This window comes from Lepidochelys kempii, chromosome 2 (genome assembly GCF_965140285.1).
Source record: "Lepidochelys kempii isolate rLepKem1 chromosome 2, rLepKem1.hap1, whole genome shotgun sequence".
Taxonomy (NCBI): domain Eukaryota; kingdom Metazoa; phylum Chordata; order Testudines; family Cheloniidae; genus Lepidochelys; species Lepidochelys kempii.
In genome coordinates this window covers 196,684,295-196,705,657 of record NC_136381.1, presented here as the reverse complement: position 1 = coordinate 196,705,657, position 21,363 = coordinate 196,684,295, and the positions used below count along the sequence as shown (strand labels likewise).

At 41.7% G+C, this 21,363-nt stretch overlaps 1 protein-coding gene across 5 annotated transcripts in view; it reads left to right on the top strand.

The window, feature by feature from the left end:
* The window catches only part of RBMS3 (RNA binding motif single stranded interacting protein 3), a 918,866-nt gene that overhangs the window by 740,059 nt on the left and 157,444 nt on the right, over positions 1-21,363 (top strand). For all 5 annotated transcript variants that reach the window (XM_073333376.2, XM_073333378.1, XM_073333385.1 and 2 more), the window contains one exon: positions 12,653-12,732. In XM_073333376.2, coding sequence (XP_073189477.1) covers positions 12,653-12,732 — 80 coding nt within the window. The remainder of the gene's footprint in view (positions 1-12,652; positions 12,733-21,363) is intronic.

The following is a 21,363-nucleotide window of genomic DNA, read 5'->3' as shown; positions in this document are numbered from 1 at the left end:
TGTACTGCTCTGCAGGTATAAAGCGTACCTAAAGCTCATTTAGCTGGAGGATTATCCCTGTCTGGGGGGAGTCCTGGGTGGCTTTAAGCCATTGTGGTGCCCCCTGTGCCTCTCTTCTCCTCCTTATCCCCACTGTAAGTTTCTAACCCTCACGGTTGTGGAGGAAAGCATGATCCAAGGGGCACCTAGAGGCTCAAGAACCAGAAACCAAAGAAAAATAAATGCATTACGTATTTTAAAATTCATGATTTTTAAGCCAATTTCATGCTCTTTTGGGGACTGCATCCTGAGTTTTGCATGCTTGGTGTTAGCAAAACTGCTGATGAGAGCGGCAAGGGAAGCTGAGAGGAAAGATCCATGAGGGTAGGATGGAGCTAGGATGTGGTGTGGGGTTAAAACCATGGAGTGAAATGTTGAACTGTAATGAATGGGCAAGCTGTGGAAGTAACGAAAGTTGATGTAACTGTGGTCATACTTATTTCACCATCTGAGGAGACAGACTACACGTGTTGGAATCTGGAGAGCTAGCTCTTGGGAAGGCAATAGGGAAGAAGTTACCATAGTCATGGTGGAAGGAGATAGAGTCAAGGCAGTGCCATGTTGCCAAATGGTGGTAGGCATATGTAAAGATACATAGAGGTCGTGGGGGAAGGGCAGTTTAGGAGCAAAGATAATGCCACATTGGAGGCAAACAGAGGGTGTCAGTTGAGAAGAGAAATAGAGAAGATCAATTTAGCTTGAGGATGTTCCTCTTGACCAAGGGAAGAACTTCTGTCTTTGAAACATTTAAGTGAAGGCAGCTGAAATGAAACTATACAATTATTTGAACAAGTCAGACATTATCTTGGATGCTAATGTGTATTATAGGAACAGAAGATTTTGTATATTCAATCAAAAGAATGGTCTGTCAAATCCAGTATTTTGCCTCTGATAGTGCCTTAAAGGAGAGTGAAAATCCTGCAAATGCATCTAGATGACTATCCAATATGCTGTTAAAAATTGTTTCCTAATGCCTATGGTGGATAGAAAAGGGATAAATAGCAAAACAGAAAATATCATATATATCCCATGGTGTGCCCACACCTTGAATACTGCATGCAGTTTTCTCAAAAAAGAATATATTAGAATTGGAAAAGGTGCAGAGAAGGGCAACAAAAATATTTCGGGAAATGGAACAGGTTCCATATGTGGAGAGATTTAAAAGACTGGAACTGTTCAGTTTAGGAAAGAAATGGCTAAAGGAGCATATGATAGAGGTCTGCAAAATCATGAGTGGTATGCAGAAAGTGAATAGGGAAGCGTTATTTACCCCCCACATAACACCAGAACTAGGGATCACCCAATGAAATGAATAGGCAGCAGGTTTAAAGCAAACAAAAGGAAGTACTTCACCCAACACAGATACAATCATTCAAGTTCATTGTGATGGGACATTGTGAAGGCCAAAAGTATAACTGAGTTTAACAAAGAACTAGATAAATTCATGGAAGATAGGTCCATCAGTTACCCACAGGACAGTGGGTTTGGGGGGTGGAACCTGGATTTGTGCTGGAAATGGCCCACCTTGATTATCATACACATTGTAAGGAGAGTGATCACTTTAGATAAGCTATTACCAGCAGGAGAGTGGGGTGGGGGGAGAGAAAACCTTTTGTAGTGATGAACACCCATTTTTTCGTGGTCTGTGTGTATAAAAACATCTTCTGTATTTTCCACAGTATGCATCCGATGAAGTGAGCTGTAGCTCACGAAAGCTTATGCTCAAATAAATTGGTTAGTCTCTAAGGTACCACAAGTACTCCTTTTCTTTTTGCGAATACAGACTAACACGGCTGTTACTCTGAAACCTATTAGCCAAGATGTAGCCCCATGATTGAGGGACATAACTGCATTATCCTTGTGTCCCTAAACCTCCAAGTGCCAGAAGCTGAGACTGGATGACAGGGGATGGACGGGGATGGACTGGGGATGACTCAGAATTGTCCTGTTCTGTTCAGTCCCTTCAAAGTATCTGGCATTGGCCAGTATCAGACAGGATACTGACCTATATGGACCATTGGTCTGATACAGTATGGTTGTTCATATGTTCAGTTCAAGCCCTAACAGATATCTGAGAGAGGATTCTGAGTAACACACCTGCATGTTGGAAAACTCTATGGAGTGAGGTTATCTCTTCTAAGTCCCTGGCCCTACATTCATTACCACTTTTGCAGCCTCTTTGCCACGGTTCAGCCATACCATTTTCCTGTCAGAGAGCCTTTTGCACAAAGGGAGAAAGGGGCAGGATTTGCCCTACAGTAGGAAATCAGACTATTCTGAAGTCAAAATGTGTAACTATAAATGCTGCTATTAGTCATGAAAGTATCACTCTTTAAAAATCCAGTCACTTTATTTAATTGTACCACACAGCACTCTGGGATTGTAACAGGGCACAAGTTCTTTGCATGCACCTCTCACGGAAACGCAGCCCTTTCAAAAGAAGAAAAGCTGGTTGTTTCCAGCCATACCTGACTTTAGGCTCAGTTGGAGGGAAAGCAAGAACTAGGAAATAGCTGCTGTGGGTTACTCTACAGCAGCCGGCAGAAGGACACATTGCCAGGGGAAGAACTATGAGCTGTGGTTGGATCTCTGGAGTGGGACAAGTGGGACTCCCTGTGTAGTGAGAGCTAGGGCAGGGACTAAAAATAAAACTGATCCAAGGATGTCTGTGAAGTACTGAGGAGCCCAGATAGAAGGGTGATGGATTGCATAACTTTTGTGTTAAATTAATTACAAACAAGACCCCAGAAAGGGAGATTTTAATCTGAAACACCAGTTGTGTGGTGTGCAGTTACCCTAGCAACACATAAGAGGAGGAAACTGAGGCATGGTGGCATACCTCAAGGGGAAAGATACATCAGTCGTGTTACAGTGTCAAATCCTGATCCGACTGATGTCAATGTTAAAACACCCCATTAAATCAATGAGACAAAAATTGGGCCCTAAAATCCTCTAGTAAAAACTCTTAGGATATTTTTGTTGAAAAGTAGCAGCTCTTCAGATGTAGTCATGTAGATAGGTTCTTTCGTAACCTACTCTGCGGTGTTTTTTTTTAATAAATACCCTAGTTAAATGTTCTATTCTGCACTGTAAATTACACTGCATAGTGAGCCTTTTTCGAAAGATGTTTTTAAATGGTAAGTACAAAAAAGGGTTAGAAGCCACTAACTTTTTTTTTATTGTGTTTGCTCTCTCGTAACTTAAAATGACCTTGCAAGATTCAGCCCCAAGCAACATTTTACAGCAAAGTCATAAACCTCCAAAAAGAGAAATTTATGTTGGAAATGCAGACAGTCAGACACTCAACCATTGCAGTGCTAGCAGGTGCCAGTATAATACTGAACCTGCAAGTGAGAAGACAGTAGCATAAATCAGCCGAGGTCTGGCTAGAAATAACGGTGTGTTCATTCCATCCATTTCCCTTTTCCAGTAACATGAGAGAATTTGTCCAACATAAACTGTCTTAAAATAATGTTATGGTGCTGTTCACAGAGGATGACCAAAGTTAAGAACTTCACAATTATGTTTCTCCCTCACCTGAGAGAAAGAAGAACATTGAGAAAGCACTTTGCCTTCTTTTTTTTGTGACTAGATGTTTTGGGTTTGGGGGTCTGGTGTTACTTTTGTGGCATGGTTGATATGCTTTTAATTATGTTTTTAATTGAGTGAATTTCTTTGCATGTGTTTGTGGTTTTTTAATTAAAATAATCTGATGTTTATTGCCTTTGTTACACTTTACATTTAGTCTTCGGGAATCATATTTGACTAGATGCCTGAAATTTACTTCATGGACTAAAAAAAGCAGCATGGAACATGGGCAGCAACATAGTAGGCCTCATCAGGGTCTTGTCTCATTTATAATAGTTTTACACTGACTTTAAGGGAAATAGAATTGCTCCTGATTTACACTGGCCTAGTGAGATGAGAATCAGGCCCTCAGTCTGCTTTCTCAAATATAGTGGTGTGTAATAAAAGGGCCGCTCATAGCATCTCACTAGTGTGCTGCACATGGATTTTGTGTGCTCATGTGATAAACAAGTTCCTTTAATTTAAGCAATACAGATTCCAGCCAAACAGTGAAGCCTCCCTAGATTTACCTCTTACCAATAGACAGGCTGTTTGGTACAAGGGAACACAAGCTAGCTGAGTTAGCCATAGGAAGAAATGGCTTCACAGAATGCAGCCATAGCAGGGTATTACATTTCAAGAAAGCAAATTTGTAAACTTACCCTGTGAGTTTAGTACTCTGGTAGGAAGTAGTAAAATCCTTGAGTATGGAAGAAAGCCTGGAGAATGCCGACAAACCCCATAACTACATGCAATAGGCTACAATTCCTCAGGGGAATAAAAAGAAGAGAAGGAATGAAAAAGAGCCAAAATAGTTTCACAGTTACAGCTAATGAAACGGTGCAGGGTCCATCGACTGAGTTTGGTAGGGAACAGGTGATTTGTTTGAGGGCTCAGATTTTCTCTTAGACAACTCTCCACCCTTCCCTTCTCACTCCCAGGAAGACCCTGACATCTTCCCAATCTCATCCCATACCCAAAACACATACCTGTATTGTCTTTTTGGGGAGCAGTGTCATGTGTCCCGCTGTGCATGTGTGCACACACACTCACTTTCTCTCTCGCTCCCCGCCCCTCCCCCTCCTAGGCCCTAGTCCTACCTTGTCTGGTCCTCAGGTGTGACCGTTCTCACATCTGAATTTAGGGGACAAAGAGGTCCATTTCCCCTACTTCCATTGCACAGGATTCCTGAGTGAGGAAAGAGGAAGCATCCTGCTTCTCTTCCCCTCCCCCGCAAACATACACACAGGTATCAGGAGGGAGGTACTGACATACCACTACCAGCTGGCTCCTAGACCAGTGGTTCTCAATATGGGGTCCATGGGCTGCTTGCGGCCCAGTCAGCACACAGCTGCGGCCCGTGGGACATCCTCAGGTCCATACAGGTAGTATATGTATTGTGTTGATGTGGCCCCCATAACGCACACAGCTGCATATGCGGCCCACAGTGGTAAATAGGCTGAGAACCACTACCCTAGACTAGCCACAGGGACCTACAGTGCATGACTAATGCTTGACAGTGAAGTATCATAGACTGTGTAATAGGTTCTCAAATAAAGTAATGTAAACTCCATGAGCGAAGAATAGTAGATGGAAAAAAGTACGAGAAAATGTGTTGTAATAAACTATCGTGCACTGGACTAGGTCAGCTCTAATTGCTGTGGCTTGATGATTATCCAGAATATTCAACTGTATTTTAGCCCACCTGTTCTCACGCTCCCACTGAACAAAACCTCTATCCTGGACACAGTCAGAGAGCATAAGAACAAAATGTGGTCTGAGTTACATGCCTGGGAACTATGAGGTCCTGATTGCTAATCCTGGGTCTGACTCCAATTCCTTCTGTGTCCCTGGGCAAGTTACTTAACCTCTTTGCTGCAGTTTCCTTATCTGTAGAATATTTTTTTATTTCCCTACCACATAAGGGTATCTCAGGGATTACTTGATTAATGGTTGCAAAGCACCTTAAGATCTTCAGATCGATATTAGTATAAAAATTAATAACTCACAGAAGGGAACCATAATTTAAATATAACAGAGACCCTTTAATTCCAAAAAATCTCCGAATATTCAGGTGGCATTTAAAAATACAGGGCCCAGGTCTCACACAATTTACTCTAAAGAGTCTAAAGGGGCCTTAGTGTAAATGCGAACAAAGCCACATAGTTTTATTGCTTAGTGAGAATTACAAGATATCAAATATTTGTTATGTAGTAGCCACTTAATCAGCATGTTGCTCTTTCTAATGTATGTTTATGTTCTTAAACTTTTACTTGGCATTTTATTAATCTGCATAATGAGTAAGTACAGTAGATTTATTTCCAGAAGGCTTTCTATATATTTATTTGCACTAACATTGTGAAGGATCCCCATTATTTATAACAGCTAATAATGACTCCTGTGGAGCCACAATGGTCTATAAGGGGGAATAACACAGATTTTTAGAATAGAATAAATTTTTGTTTGCTAGGGAAGGATAAACCTCAAATGGTTTGGTGGTAAGATTCACTCAGATTAAGCATACGGAATTCTAATTCTTTGTATGAACTTTATCCAAACATCTTGAGTTTGCAAATTTGGGCTGGAGATTTGATGAGAACAGCTTTTCTTTAGAGATTTTGAACACTTTCCTGCTGGGCCAGAAATATAGTAAGAATAGCTCTCTTTATAGTATTTGAGCGCCTCAATTTCTAGTCTTAATCAGAATCAAGAGGTACAGAAAGAGGCAAATGAAAAGGAAATTCAAGGTTTTTAAAATAATTATCCAAACCTTTAAGAATATTAAAAGGATTTGGCCTATGACTTTGGTGGGGTCTTATTTTCTCCAAACTAATTCTTACCCAACAATGATATTTACAAGATGCACCCTAGTACCTTCAGAGTTGTTGTAGGGCATGAACTGGTCTAGTGCCTGGGACTTTTTCCATTAAATGGTGGACTACTACCAAAAGTGCACTATTAAAGAGAGTTTGAAAGCAATATCTTGTGAACCATCTAGAACAGAAACAATTTTGTTTTACCACTAGAAAGTTGGTATTACCCATTTTTCAGAGGTATTTTACATCCATCTCTTTCCATGACAAATTGTGACCTTATTAGGATCTTTATTTTTACAATCTTGTTTTCCAGTTTACTTTATTTCTTACATAATTTTTGTGGCCATTACTTTAAAAAAAAGGACGATGCAGACTTCAATCATATGTTGAGCTCTGTGTGGGTGGGCCCTTTTGCCCACACACAGCCCCATGTTAAGGATCAGGCTCTTGTACAGTATGTAACATGAGAATCCCAAATGTTATTTCTGCCCATAGCAAGTGCTGAGGGTCTAATCAAAATTTCAGTGGAATTAAAACAAGATGGTAAATCAGAATGACAGGGAAGTCAGGTTTCGATATCTCACCACCTGCCAAGGCTAGAAATGCATTGGGAGACCCGCAAAACTGTTTCCAGGAGTAATAAACACTTTTTGCGGCTAGTCATGAATTAATGAGTAGTTTAAAACACATCAATGAGTTGTTTCAGTTTATTAAATAAGATATTGCACATTTTAGGATAATCTCTTAGACGTACTCTTTTACTACTTCCTTAAAGCAAAAATAATGAAATCCTTCAAATCCCAGAGTAATTTTGCTAAAATATCACTAACCATTTGATTTAATCCTGCTAACAGTGAGGACATTCAGAGTTAAATTTTCAAGCTTAGGTGCCTAAATTGCACCTTGGAAACACAAGCATATATAAATTCAAACATGGAATTATGGTCCAGATCCTCAGGTGGAGAAAATTGGCATAGCTCCATTCACTGGCCCTATGTATGTGTGCAAAATGGATAATCTGTAATTTCTGCCTGGAGAACCATAAGAGGAGCTAATGCGGTGGGGGAGGAGGCAAGATTTCATAATATTGTTTTATTTTCAGAATGCTAGAACCTTCTCTGACTCTCCAGATCCTCCAGGAGTTGGGGAGGGAACTGAGGATATGCTTCAATAGATTACCCTGGCCACAGAGCCCTTATAATTCCATTTGCAGATTAACTCCTGTTTACCAATCACCTAAGGTCATCCTTACAAACTGTACATATAACCTCCCACTTACGTATATGCAATTGTTTGTTTTGTGTGCACAAATGCACATTTTTCAATCTTTGTCTATCTTGAGAATTTTTGTATATCTTGTGATTTTTCTGCACAGGAATAGATGGTGGGTGCAGCTTGATCAGCCAGCTTTGAAAATGTGCCCCTCACAGTCAGTGTGGGAAATCTAGGCTGCCAATAGTGTGTCCGTGCACCAACTCACTGTCTTCTCAGAGCCAAAGGGTAAATTCTGATGTGTGGTGCTGCAGCTCCTCAGAGTGTGGTGAAGCACAGGATCTATCCTTCATTCTAAATGTTCCCGTTTTCTATGTGAAGTCAAACCTTACGAGTAAGGGGTAATTTTTCAGAGGTCTCCATTTGTGAACCCACAACTTTGTTCACAGAAGTGACTTGAGTGTGCAAAACTTATGCAATACCAATAAATGTATGGATTGCAAAACTCATTTGCACTCAATTTACAGCCAGTTTATGTAAATTCTGTCCTTTGGTGGATAGCTTTTGAAAATTTTGAATTCTCTTTAGCACTGTTTTTATTTAAATAAAAAATTTGCCAGTGCAACAAAATGCACAGCAGTTAGCTATATATATATATATATATATATATAAAATACACACAAATACATATATGTCTGCACACACATACAATTATGCACTTAACATAATATATAAATACAGTATACAAAAACTATGTTAAAAGAACATTATTAAGCTTGTAAAGTCTAGCACTCAAAAGTTAAGAAATGCCAGAATTTGTCCCTTGTGTGTTTGCATTATGATACAGTCTTGACTTACATGGTCACACAATTTTTTTCCACAGGACTGCTGACTCATTCGGTTCCCAATGGCTCCTAGTCCCAATCTTCTTTCCCAGGGTCCTCTCAGTTTCTCCCCGCAGTCTTTGACTCGGTCTCTTTACCCAACCAGTCCTGGTTCCTAATCTGATCTGTCTGATCCCTCCTTCACCTTCTTCCCTCACCCATTAGTTCTCAGTCCCAGGCTCCTTGCCCAGCCACTCCCCATCTCCCTGTGCCTCCTAGTCTGGTTTCAGTCTCGTCTCTTCCAACTACTGGCTCATGGCACCACCAGCCCAGTCCTCTTACTCCCATTCCCAGTTTCCTTTTCCCCCTCTTGCCACCAGCCTAAGGTTCCAGTCTTCAGCCAATCTATTCCCTGGTCCCCCAGATCCAGTTCTTGTCCCCTATGCATTCAAATCACACAGCTTCCTCCTCTTTGTGGCTTCAGCATGGGGGGAATTGCGGGGGAGGAGAGGGTCATTGACAGCACAGGAGAAATAGGTTTCCTGCTCTCAGTTTAGGTGCCTGGACTCTCACCTAGCCCTGGCACAGCTTGCAGCCCAGAACTACAATTGCAGGGAAAGTTCTGCTTAGCCCCACGCTGGACCAGCTTGGTGCAGACAGAACCTTGGGGAATTTAGCTGCTATAGTCGAAGAAACGTATGTGTAATGTGATTTTTTAAAAAAGGCTTATAACTTGGACAGATTTGGACAGATTTTCACAAGGACAGTGAAAGCACATCTCTGACAACAACAGTCAAATTTCAAGCCCTTGCTCCAAGGCATGGGGATGCTACAGCTTTCCAAAGCAAATGAAGCCAGAATTTTTTAAGGTGGGCAAAACAATGTATTTTTCCCTAATCTTGTTCTTGGAAACAGCTGAATTGGTTTGGCTGAAATTGTCCCTAAACCAAATCCACTTGAGGCAGATAACCATCATGCAATATTTCAGCCCAAATGGTGACAGTTTGGTGAACAGTTTGTAAGCACTTAAAAATAAGGTCTCATAATGGAGTAGTTATAATATTAAAGTCATATCTATTTCTTGTAGTCTCCATACTACCCCAATGATTTTATAACCTTAAATATCTCAAACAAAAGAAGAGGTGATACTTCACCACATACTACATATGTATATATGAAAATTATAATTCATGCATCTGTCCATAGGTGGGAGACATATCCAAGATGTCTCAAGTGTTACTTAGTGGCTAGAGGTCTAATTAACATATTTCTGGAAGGAAGGTCTACCTGCCACACACAGCCGTTCTGAAAAACTCAAGGGGATTCAGGTAGCATGGAGGAATAATGCATGCAGTTGTAGTTATTCAGCAGCACATCGGAATGGAACATGTAAAGACGGCTTTGTCTATTATGCTGCCTTTTCAGGCCAAGTTGATAATGCTAGTGTCGGTTTCAAGTGAAGCGTGTGCCAGATTACAGATAGCTAGTGCTGGCATTTGAGAGCCGTTAATTGTGAAACTTGAGAAGAAAATAGGTGCATTCTTTCTACGACAGCTATTCAGGAGATGGCCTTTTTATCCTAGAGCACTGTGGGTTTCACTTTTATTCCCTTCCCACATAAAATGTGTGGAGTGCGCTGAGGCTCTTTCACTTGGCAGCTCCTCAATTGCATTCTTTGCCGCCGCTGCTTTGGCTTGTTAAAATGTGCCCCATGTATTCAAATGAAATTGTCACTGCTGTTTGGTGCAACATAACGTGGTTTGACACTAAGCGCCCGCAGCTACAGAAAACAGACTTTTCTCGCATTTATGCTTTCAGAGACAAGGGTCTCTAAAGGCTTGCTGCAGACATTCGATTAGTTAAATCTGAATGAAGCCAAAGTGAACAATCTAAGTTGCTGTCTTTGTGCTCGTGGAAACAGCCCATCCTACATGAAATGGCAGTAAAAACGGAGCTACAAAAGACTGTCTCCTGGTTAGAACCCAGAAGGGACAATTATAATGGTTTCACCCAAAACAAACTAAGAAAAGATTTTGTACTCCTTGGACTATTAATCATCCTATTCTCTTGCTCAGTTTTTTTTCTAACTCTTGGCAAACTCCTGTCTAAGGAGATAAGCAGTGGGTTGAGGCTCTAGAGAATAGGTACGCTCTGCAGAATGTTGTTCTTTCCCCCCTTACTAGTCCGTGGTAGGAGTTGTATAGGAATTTAGTTTAAAAGGATCTTGACTTGTGAGAATGAAGTAATACTTAAGTCATTAGAGTCTCCTAGCTGGAAGAAGCTAGATCAGAATCAAAATATGGAACGAGTACTGAATATAATCTTTCAAGAGAGCTTGAAAATAAATCCACAATGTGATATCTGTAGTGTCTTTGCTGCCTAGTTATGAGTCGTCATCCCTGTCCCCCAGCCCCAGACATTTTAATTCCTATTCTGCAGCATGAGCAACTGTTCTCAGGATCAGTTAGCCTGTTGAGAGGGTCCGTTTAGGTCCTGTAAAATAGCTTGTACGTTTCTTAAAGTGATATAAACTCGACTCAGGATTTGGCTCCTACCTTTGTATTCTTTATAATCACTTCAGTCCTATAGGTGCATATTTATTACTACTGCTGCAGTCCTATGCGTGTCTTCGAACTACAATTCACAATTATATCAGGTGAATGATGAGTCATTGCACCAGGACAAGATTTTGTGCAGTAATGTCTGTCTCCATCCATGGCTTGCACTCATGTAATTCACAAGTACAAATTTCTGTTGGTTTTGTTTTATAATCAATTTTCCATAATTTATTTACTCTGTAATAATGAAATCATAGAAATGTACTCAATGAAAGGTTCTCAAGTCCAGGCCCGCATGCTTAGGCAGTCCCATGTAGACCTAGATTATCACTGACAGCGGGTTATCTAACCTCTTCTTAAAAACTTCCAATGATGCTGATTCCACAACTTCTCTTGAAAGCCTATTCCAGTGTTTAATTATCCTTATAGTTAGAAAGTTTCTCCTGATATCTAACCTAAATCTCCCTTGCTGCAGTTGTTTCTTGTTCTACCTTCAGTAGATATTGACAGCAATTGATCACCATCCTGTTTATAACAGTCCTTAACATATTTGAAGACTTTTATCAGCACCCCCTTTAGTCTTCTTTTCTCATTACTGGACATACCCCATTTTGTTTATCTTTCCTCATAGGTCGGTTTCTCTAAAACTTGTATCATTTTTGTTGCTCTCTTCTGGACTCTCTCCCCTTTGTCCGCATCTTTCCAAAACTGTACCTCCTGAAACTGGACACAATCCTCCAGTTGAGGTCTCAGCAGTGCCAAGTAGCATGGGACAATTACACTCTTGTTAGTACTCCCCAGAATAATATTATCCTTTTTTGAAAATGTCTGCAATTGTTGACTTAGATTCAATTTGTGATCCACTATAACCTCAAGATCCTTTTCTGCTGTACTACGACTTAGCCAGTTATTTCTCGTTGTGCATTTGATTTTTTTTCTTCTTCTCCAATTTATCCAGATCATTTTGAATTTTAATTCTGTCCTCCACAATACTTGCAACCCATCCCAGCTTGGTGCCGTCTGCAGATTTTATAAGCATGTTCTCCACCCCATTATCCAAGTCATTAATGAAAACCTTGAATAGTACCAGATACATGACAGACCCACTAGAGTCTTCCTCCCCGTTTGGCAGCAAACCATTGATAACTAGTCTTTGAGAAGTTGCTTTTGGGGGTTTTTCTGTTTTTTTTTTAAACAGTTGTGCACCCACTTTATAATCCTGACTTATTGTCATTTCACTCCCCTTCAGTTTTAGCTTAGGTCCTGTATCTTTTGCACATTCTTTGGGGGCATTTTGGGTGCATCAGAAATTTGGAATCAGGTCCTGAGCTTTTTCAAGAAGCACTTGACATGTCCTTGTTTGAGGTGTTTCCGAAGACACAAAAGCAAGCTGTTAACTGCCACGGTTCCAGCTTGCATGCAGCCAGAAAAATGCTACAATGCTTGACAGTGGCAAGTTCTCCTTGCTAGCTAATACCATATTGTAATGAACTGTTCCACCGGCATCTCTGCAGAATTCAGCAAGAGCAGCTTTTGAGATTTCTCTCGACATCTGTGTCGGGCCTTCCTTTGCTGACTGCACACTTTCATAAAACTCTAATAATAATTGCTTCTCTCTCCCCCTTTTCTTTTCCAGAATGGAGTCTACAGAAAAATGTGAAGTAGTAATTCAACATTTTAATGGCAAATATCTAAAAACTCCACCTGGTGTACCAGGTAAGTGTTCCCATTTCTTCTTCACTAAAATAACATAAAACATAAACATTTCTGAGGCATATTAGCCAATTTAGATGATAGGAATGCTGGAGTACATGCTGAGAGTTGCAATAATATAGGTTTGCTGTTATGTCTCCCCATCTAAGCAAACACACATCTTTTATTATGAGCAGTGATCATTGTTTTATTTTTGCTATTACCCTCCAATCCTCGTGGAATTTACAATGTTGGCCCTGCCCTCGTTAGTACTATATGAACATTTATCTATGACAAAAAAGAAGTTTAAATAACCAGTGCGATAATTTTTACTGTATACATTTTCCATTTTTATTGTATGGATTTTGTTTAAATTTCTCAATTGGGGCAAAATCCAGATAGATAAGTAGTGGTGATGTTGTAATGTTAGTTTTTAAAAAAACAAGAACAACGAAGGCTGAACTGATATTTCTGTGCTTACTGAGATTAAAGCGATAGGGGTTTCTAAACCTCTTAGCATTTTTGTTCTCCTCTGGACTCTGTCCAGTTTGTCCACATCTTTCTTAACTTGTGCTGTTCGCAGCTGGACACAGTACTGCAACAGAGGCCTCACCAGTACCAGGTACAGCAGAGCAACTACCTCCTTTGTCCAACAAACAACGCTCTGTTAATACATTCAAGAATACCTAAATACCACACTTCTTTCTGATTTATTTTTGCCCCCTAGTTTGTTTTACTTTCCACATTTGACAACACTTTGGGTGAAATCCTAACCTTACTGCAATCACTGGCAAAACCTCCATTGATGTCAGTGGTGCAGGATTTCAATCTTTGTGCATAGTCAGTTTTGCTATTGTCAGTTTCTCCTGTTGCTTGTGTGATTCTCTCTTCTAAGAGAGGAGACTAAAATCTAGGAATACAACAATTGGTAGAGGATCTCAAGAGTATTTGTAATATCCACAGCTACTATAGATTAATGTATTTAAAGTTGCCTATATTTCAGGTTGTCACTGTCTCCTTAAAAACTTCAGCTTTTAGGGTATCTACATAATACATGATTTTTGTATTTATCTTTTGTTCTTGCAGTGACTCAATTAAACCTCATCATTTTCTGTTAGAGGCAGAAAATTTAGCATCATCATATCTTTTCAGTAGCGTGTACATGCCACACATAAGGCTCTGACAATGGGCCTCATATGCCTCTCTGGTAGTACATAGGAGATTTAAAGGAGTGACAGTGTTCTCAGTGAGAATTCCACTGGTGCAGAAGCCACATAAAGCTGGCATATATGGCTCCACGTTGTCTCCCTACTCTCAGCTCCCCAGGGTGGGAGAGGGGGAGCGGATGATGGGAGAGCAAGTGGTCATAACACTTTGCAGGCCGTGCCATCCCCTGAAGCAGGCGGAATTGAGGCGATTCAAAGGTTCTCAGAGCCACTTTTCCAACACAACCTGCTCCTGCGCTGTACTTCCCGTGATTTTTTTTTTCCTGGGTTTTCTAGCTACTTTCCTATTCAAAATGTTTTAAAGTTAAATACAAAAAGTACTGACTTCAGGGTTTGCCTTGGGGGTGTGTGTGAATATTTTCTGTTGATAAATTAAGGTTATAGATGATGACGATGATGTGGAAAAAGAAACTGAGAGCTGAAGACATATAGTAGGTGCTTAACTATTCAGCTGTGGATGTTTTAAATAACTACTCATTCATCACTAGCCTGCACAGCAATGTACAAATTGTTATGGCTTGATTTTGCTAATTTCATTTAGATATATTTACCCAAGGAATATAGTCAAATTGGAAATAATATATATTGTGGGTTATATATACATACAGACACATGTACGTACTATATATATATATATATATATATACACATATATACATGAAAGATGATGGCATTAAGCTATGTATTAATAATTCCCATCATAGGATTGTCAGATACTTCATTTATATCTGCTTTTCTTCAGAGCCAGAATGACCATATTGCAGGAGAGATCAAAATGCATTTTATAGGTGTAATTAAGCCAACAGTTATACAGTTTGGTTGGCAGTCACCCTCATTTTTAATGAAAAATTGCAGCGTGCAAAAACTGCATGTCTTATCATGGAATGATACATCTTGGTCAACATGTCCTCTGCTCAGATCAAGAGGGAGCACAGTATTCTGGGACCTGTAATTTCCATGGGCTGCACTTACATGTCATTGCCTTCCTGCCAAGTGATAGCACATTACAAGCCCTTGCCAGTCAGTTTCCTATTGGGAGAAACCAGTGATATGGAATCTTAGAGGGGTTTTTAATTTTTACACCATATATACTAGTCCTTGAACAGAGGTGGTCCAAACAGCATGCAGGCAATCCTTTCTTTCAGGAATCTCAGCCAAAACCCGATGCTCATATTTCAGGAGCAACACTGCCCCCAAAGTTGACCCTTGCACCAGCTATAAAAAAAATTCTACATCACAAAACTAGCAACAATGCAGCATTTCTTCAAAGACTGAGTAGTGCTAGCACAGTAAGCAAAAGACCTTCCGCCATACCAATATTATCAATAAAAATGAAAACTAATTTATGCAAATTAGGCACAGCTGTCAGGATCCTAGCTTGTTGTCAGTATCCTCATCTGTTGGGCAGTTTAGAAATCACTGTCATAGTCACTCTGCTGACTGTGAGTGCTTGATAACACTGTTTCTTAGCTCCCAGTTCTGCAAAGACTTACACAATGTGAGCAGCCCCACCATACTTTCTGGAACTATTCAGAGTATGTGAAAGTAACCTCATGGGCAACTCTTTGCAGGATCGGTGTAGTTTTCTAATGAGTTTTCTTGTTTTGAGATGTTTCTTGTTGTTTACGCCCATTAAACTCTTTCTTATACATTGCATGTTTCCTTACATGGAAAACAAACAATATTCTAATTAAAAGAGAGTTAACTGCACAACTACTGTATACAGTAATTGAATGATGTGATCATATAAATTATAGTAAAATCACCTCCATGCACGAGTATGTAACTTCTAACACAAGCTATAATATTCCATGTTATGGACTTCTCTCCTTAAAGTATTTGCTGACAGGTTTTCAGATTCAGCTGATGTAGGTAATCTGTTTGAAACATGGCATATGATAGATTTGTGCTGTATCACATTAGGGGCAAAGAAATATATACAGAGGCCTTACTTTTGGCATTTCTTCCTGTATGCATACAGTGGGTTGCAATACAACCCTATCTAATATCATAGCTACACCTGATGGTAGCACTGGGAATAGCAAGGACTCTGTTAGTGCAGGGTTTGTCATTATAACCCCACACTCTATAGGCAAGTTTCAGAGTTAGTCAAGACCAGCTCACACATAGGAAAATTAGATATAACTACGACAGTCGTAATTTGTGTAACCCTATGCCTGTATTTCTTCTATTAGTAACTCTTTCTGCTTGATAGAACATTTAAATGAATGCTACTGATAGGTTTCCACATTTAAACAATGATAAATTGGCTTTATTGAGCCAAAAAGAGCTATATATTGGAGGGTGAAAGTTAGAGACAAAGATATTTTTCTTTATTTTTAGTAGTCATTAATTTAGATGTCAAACAGGAACAAAAATGGGATATACAAAGCAATAAAAGTGGGACATAAAACAAAGTAGGAATATTGATGAGATAGCATATTTATCTGTATTTCAAGCTGATACAATGGAATTGGATTTTAATGATCATGACTTGTTCTGGTCGTTAGCTACAATATATGAATCAGATCTTATTTTCCAAAAGAGTTCCCATTTGAGAGAGTTGTTTGAGTTGTGCTTTCTCCTTGCTTATCCTTATCAGTGGTCATTTGATTGCACGGGTCAGATAGGAAGTGATTTCTCCAGTATTTTAAAAATTCTCATCTGAGTACCATTCAATTCCAGGTAAAGAATATTACAACTTATGGAAGAGACAGTTAGAATCATAAATAATTTGACTAATTTCACTGTGCACTAGACCACCTAGAAGAACTCACTTTATCCTTGTAAGATGGAGATTTTGTATCTGCAAACACAGTTGATTTGGAATGATCAGTTTCATTGATTCACATAGAGTGAACATTTCATAATAATATCAAATCATGGTGCGCCCAGGATCCATGTTTTTAAAGTCAGTTCTACTGTATTCATTATTGCACTTCTTAAGAGCTCACAGAACAAATATGATCTTTTGAATTAGGAAGATATACATTTTTCCTTTCCTTGCCAGTAATATTCGTTTGCTTTTTACCTACTGCTAGAAAGGGTTGGTCCAAGTTTCTTCATATTCACATAGTTTCTCATGGCTGCTTCTAGTCAATTTATACATCTCTGTTATAAACCTGTATCTAAGCCTCTCGGTAAAGATAGAATCATTTTGCTTTATCCTCCCCCTAGCAATTGCTTATCTTCCTGCACGGAGACACAAGGAGAATCAAGTCTCCTAGAGTATGTCTAGACTACGAAATTAGTCGAATTTATAGAAGTCGGGTTTTTAGAAATCATTTTTATATAGTCGATTGTGTGTGTCCCCACACAAAATGCTCTAAGTGCATTAAGTGCATTAACTTGGCGGAGTGCTTCCACCATAGCGAGGCTAGCGTCGACTTCCGGTGTGTTGCACTGTGGGTAGCTAACCCACAGTTCCTGCAGTCTCCACTGCCCATTGGAATTCTGGATTGAGATCCCAATGCCTGATGGGGCAAAAAACATTCTCGCAGGTGGTTCTGGGTACATGTCATCAGGCCCTCCCTCCCTGCCTCTGTGAAATCAATGGCAGACAATCGTTTCACGCCTTTTTTCCTGAGTTACCTGTGCAGACGCCATACCACGGCAAGCATGGAGCCCGCTCACCTCACTGTCAATGTATGTCTCCTGGGTGCTGGCAGGTGTGGTACTGCATTGCTACACAGCAGCAGCAACCCATTGCCTTGTGGCAGCAGACAGTGCAATATGCCTGAAAACCATCCTCATCGCGTCCTAGGTGCTCCTGGCCGTCTCGGTAAGGTCGGTCAGGAGCGCCTGGGCAGATATGGGCGCAGGGACTAAATTAGGAGTGACTCGACCAGGTCATTCTCTTTAGTTCTGCAGGCAGTCCTATTCTACCATCTTATGGTGAGCAGGCAGGAGATGAGGATGGCTTGCAGTCCTATTGCACCATCTGCTGCCAGCCAAAGATGTAAAAGATAGATGGAGTGGATCAAAACAAGAAATAGACTAGATTTGTTTTGTATTCATTTGCTCCCTCCCTCCCTCCATGAAATCAACGGCCGACAATCGTTTTGGTGAGGTCTGTCAGGGGCTCCTTGAAAACTTCAATGGAGATTCAGTTCTGCCTGAAATACCAGAGGGAGGGATAGCTTAGTGGGTTGAGCATTGGCCTGCTAAACCCAGGGTTTTGAGTTCAATCCTTGAGGGGGCCATTCTGTGTGACAGTTGTTTTTGTTTCTCCTGGATATAAAGCCACCCCCTTTGTTGATTTTAATTCCCTGTAAGCTAACCCTGTAAGCCATGTCGTCAGTCGCCCCTTCCTCCATCAGAGCAACGGCAGACAATAGTTCCGCGCGTTTTTTCTGTGCAGACACCATACCATGGCAAGCATGAAGCCCGCTCAGATCACTTTGGCAATTAGGAGCATGTTAAACACCACGTGTATTATCCAGCAGTATATGCAGCACCAGAACCTGGCAAAGCAAAACCGGGCGAGTAGGCGATGTCAGCGCGGTGATGAGAGTGATGGGGACATGGACACAGATTTCTCTCAAAGCACGGGCCGTGGCAATGCAGGCATCATGGTGCTAATGGGACAGGTTCATGTGGTGGAACGCCGATTCTGGGCCCGGGAAACAAGCACAGGCTGGTGGGACCGCATAGTGTTGCAGGTCTGGGATGATTCCCAGTGTCTGCGAAACTTTCGCACGCGTAAGGGCACTTTCATGGAACTTTGTGACCTGCTTTCCCCTGCCCTGAGGCGCAAGAATACCAAGATGAGAGCAACCCTCACAGTTGAGAAGCAACTGGCAATAGCCCTGTGGAAGCTTGCAACGCCAGACAGCTACCGGTCAGTCAGGAATCAATTTGGAGTAGGCAAATCTACTGTGGAGGTTGCTGTGATGCAAGTAGCCAATGCAGTCAAAGATCTTCTGATATCAAGGGTAGTGACCCTGGGAAATGTGCAGGTCATAGTGTATGGCTTTGCTGCAATGGGATTCCCTAACTGTGGTGGGGCCATAGACGGAACCCATATCCTTATCTTGGCACCGGAGCACCAAGCCACCGAGTACATAAACTGCAAAGGGTACCTTTCAATAGTGCTGCAAGCACTGGTGGATCACAAGGGACGTTTCACCAACATCAACGTGGGATGGCCGGGAAAGGTACATGATGCTCGCATCTTCAGGAACTCTGGTCTGTTTCAAAAGCTGCAGGAAGGGACTTTATTCCCAGACCAGAAAATAACCGTTGGGGATGTTGAAATGCCTATAGTTATCCTTGGGGACCCAGCCTACCCCTTACTGCCATGGCTCATGAAGCCGTACACAGGCAGCCTGGACATTAGTCAGGAGCTGTTCAATTACAAGCTGAGCAAGTGCAGAATGGTGGTAGAATGTGCATTTGGATGTTTAAAAGCACGCTGGTGCAGTTTACTGACTCGGTTAGACCTCAGTGAAACCAATATTTCCACTGTTATTACTGCTTGGTGTGCGCTTCACGATATCTGTGAGAGCAAGGGGGAGACGTTTATGGCGGGGTGGGAGGTTGAGGCAAATCGCCTGGCCGCTGGTTATGCGCAGCCAGACACCAGGGTGGTTAGAAGAGCACAGGAGGGCATGGTGCGCATCAGGGAAGCTTTGAAAACCAGTTTCATGACTGGCCAGACTACAGTGTGAGAGTTCTGTTTGTTTCTCCTTGATGAAACCCCCCGCCCCTTGGTTCACTCTACTTCCCTGTAAGCTAACCACACTCCCCTCCTCCCTTCGATCACCGCTGTCAGAGGCAATAAAGTCATTGTTGCTTCACATTCATACATTCTTTATTAATTCATGACACAAATAGGGGGATAACTGCCAAAGTAGCCTGGGAGGGGTGATGGAGGAGAGAAGCACCGGGTGGGGCGGTGGAGGAGGGAAGGACAAGGCCACACAGCACTTTAAAAGTTTAAAACTTATTGAATACCAGCCTTCTGTTGCTTGGGCAATCCTCTGGGGTGGAGTGGCTGGGTAGCCGGAGGCCCCCCCGACCGCATTCTTGGGCGTCTGGGTGAGGAGGCTCTGGAACTTGGGGAGGAGGGCGGTTGGTTACACAGGGGCTGTAACAGTGGTCTGTGCTCCAGCTGCTTTTCCTGCAGCTCAACCATATGCTGGAGCATATTAGTTTGATCCTCCAGCAGCCTCAGCATTGAATCCTGCCTCCTCTCATTACGCTGCTGCCATCTTTCAGATTCAGCCCTCTCTTCAGCCCGTCACTTACTCTCCTCAGCCTGCCACCTCTCCTCCTGGTCATTTTGTGCTTTCCTGCACTATGACATTGTCTGCCTCTACGCATTCTTCTGTGCTCTGTCAGTGTGGGAGAACAGCATGAGCTCAGAGAACATTTCATCGCGAGTGTGGTTTTTTTGCCTTCTTATCTTCACTAGCCTCTGGGAAGGAGAAGATCCTGTGATCCTTGAAACACATGCAGCTGGTGGAGAAAAAAAAAGGGACAGTGGTATTTAAAAAGACACATTTTATAGAACAAGGGGTACACTCTTGCACGGTAAACCTTGCTGTTAACATTACATACAGAGCACATGTGCTTTCGTTACAAGGTCGCATTTTGCCTCCCCCCACCATGTGGCTAGCCCCCTCTCCCGCCCCTAGGGTAACAGCGGGGAACATTTCTGTTCAGCCACAGGCAAAGAGCCCAGCAGGAACAGGCACCTCTGAATGTCCCCTTAAGAAAAGCACCCTATTTCAACGAGGTGACCATGCATGATATCACTCTCCTGAGGATAACACAGAGAGAGAAAGAACGGATGTTGTTTGAACGCCAACAAACATACGCTGCACTGCTTTGTTCTACAATGATTCCCGAGTACGTGCTACTGGCCTAGAGTGGTAAAGTGTCCTACCATGGTGGACGGAATAAGGCTGCCCTCCCCAGAAACCTTTTGCAAAGGCTTTGGGAGTACATCCAGGAGAGCCGTAAATGCCAGGGTAAATTAATCATTAAACATGCTTGCTTTTAAACCATGTATACTATTTTAAAAGATACACTCACCAGAGGTCCCTTCTCCGCCTGGTGGATCTGGGAGGTAGCCTTGGGTGGGTTCGGGGGTACTGGCTCCAGGTCCAGGGTGAGAAACAGTTCCTGGCTGTTGGGAAAACTGGTTTCTCCGCTTACTTGCTGTGAGCTATCTACAACTTCATCATCATCATCTTCCTCGTCCCCAAAACCTGCTTCCGTGTTGCCTCCATCTCCATTGAAGGAGTGAAACAACACGGCTGGAGTAGTGGTGGCTGAACGCCCTGAAATGGCATGCAGCTCATCATAGAAGTGGAATGTTTGGGGCTCTGACCCGGAGCGGCTGTTTCATCAGGCACTGCTTCGGGTCCCTGTTATGGCCTCTGTCCTTCATGCCTTGGGAGATTATGACAAATGTTTTGGCATT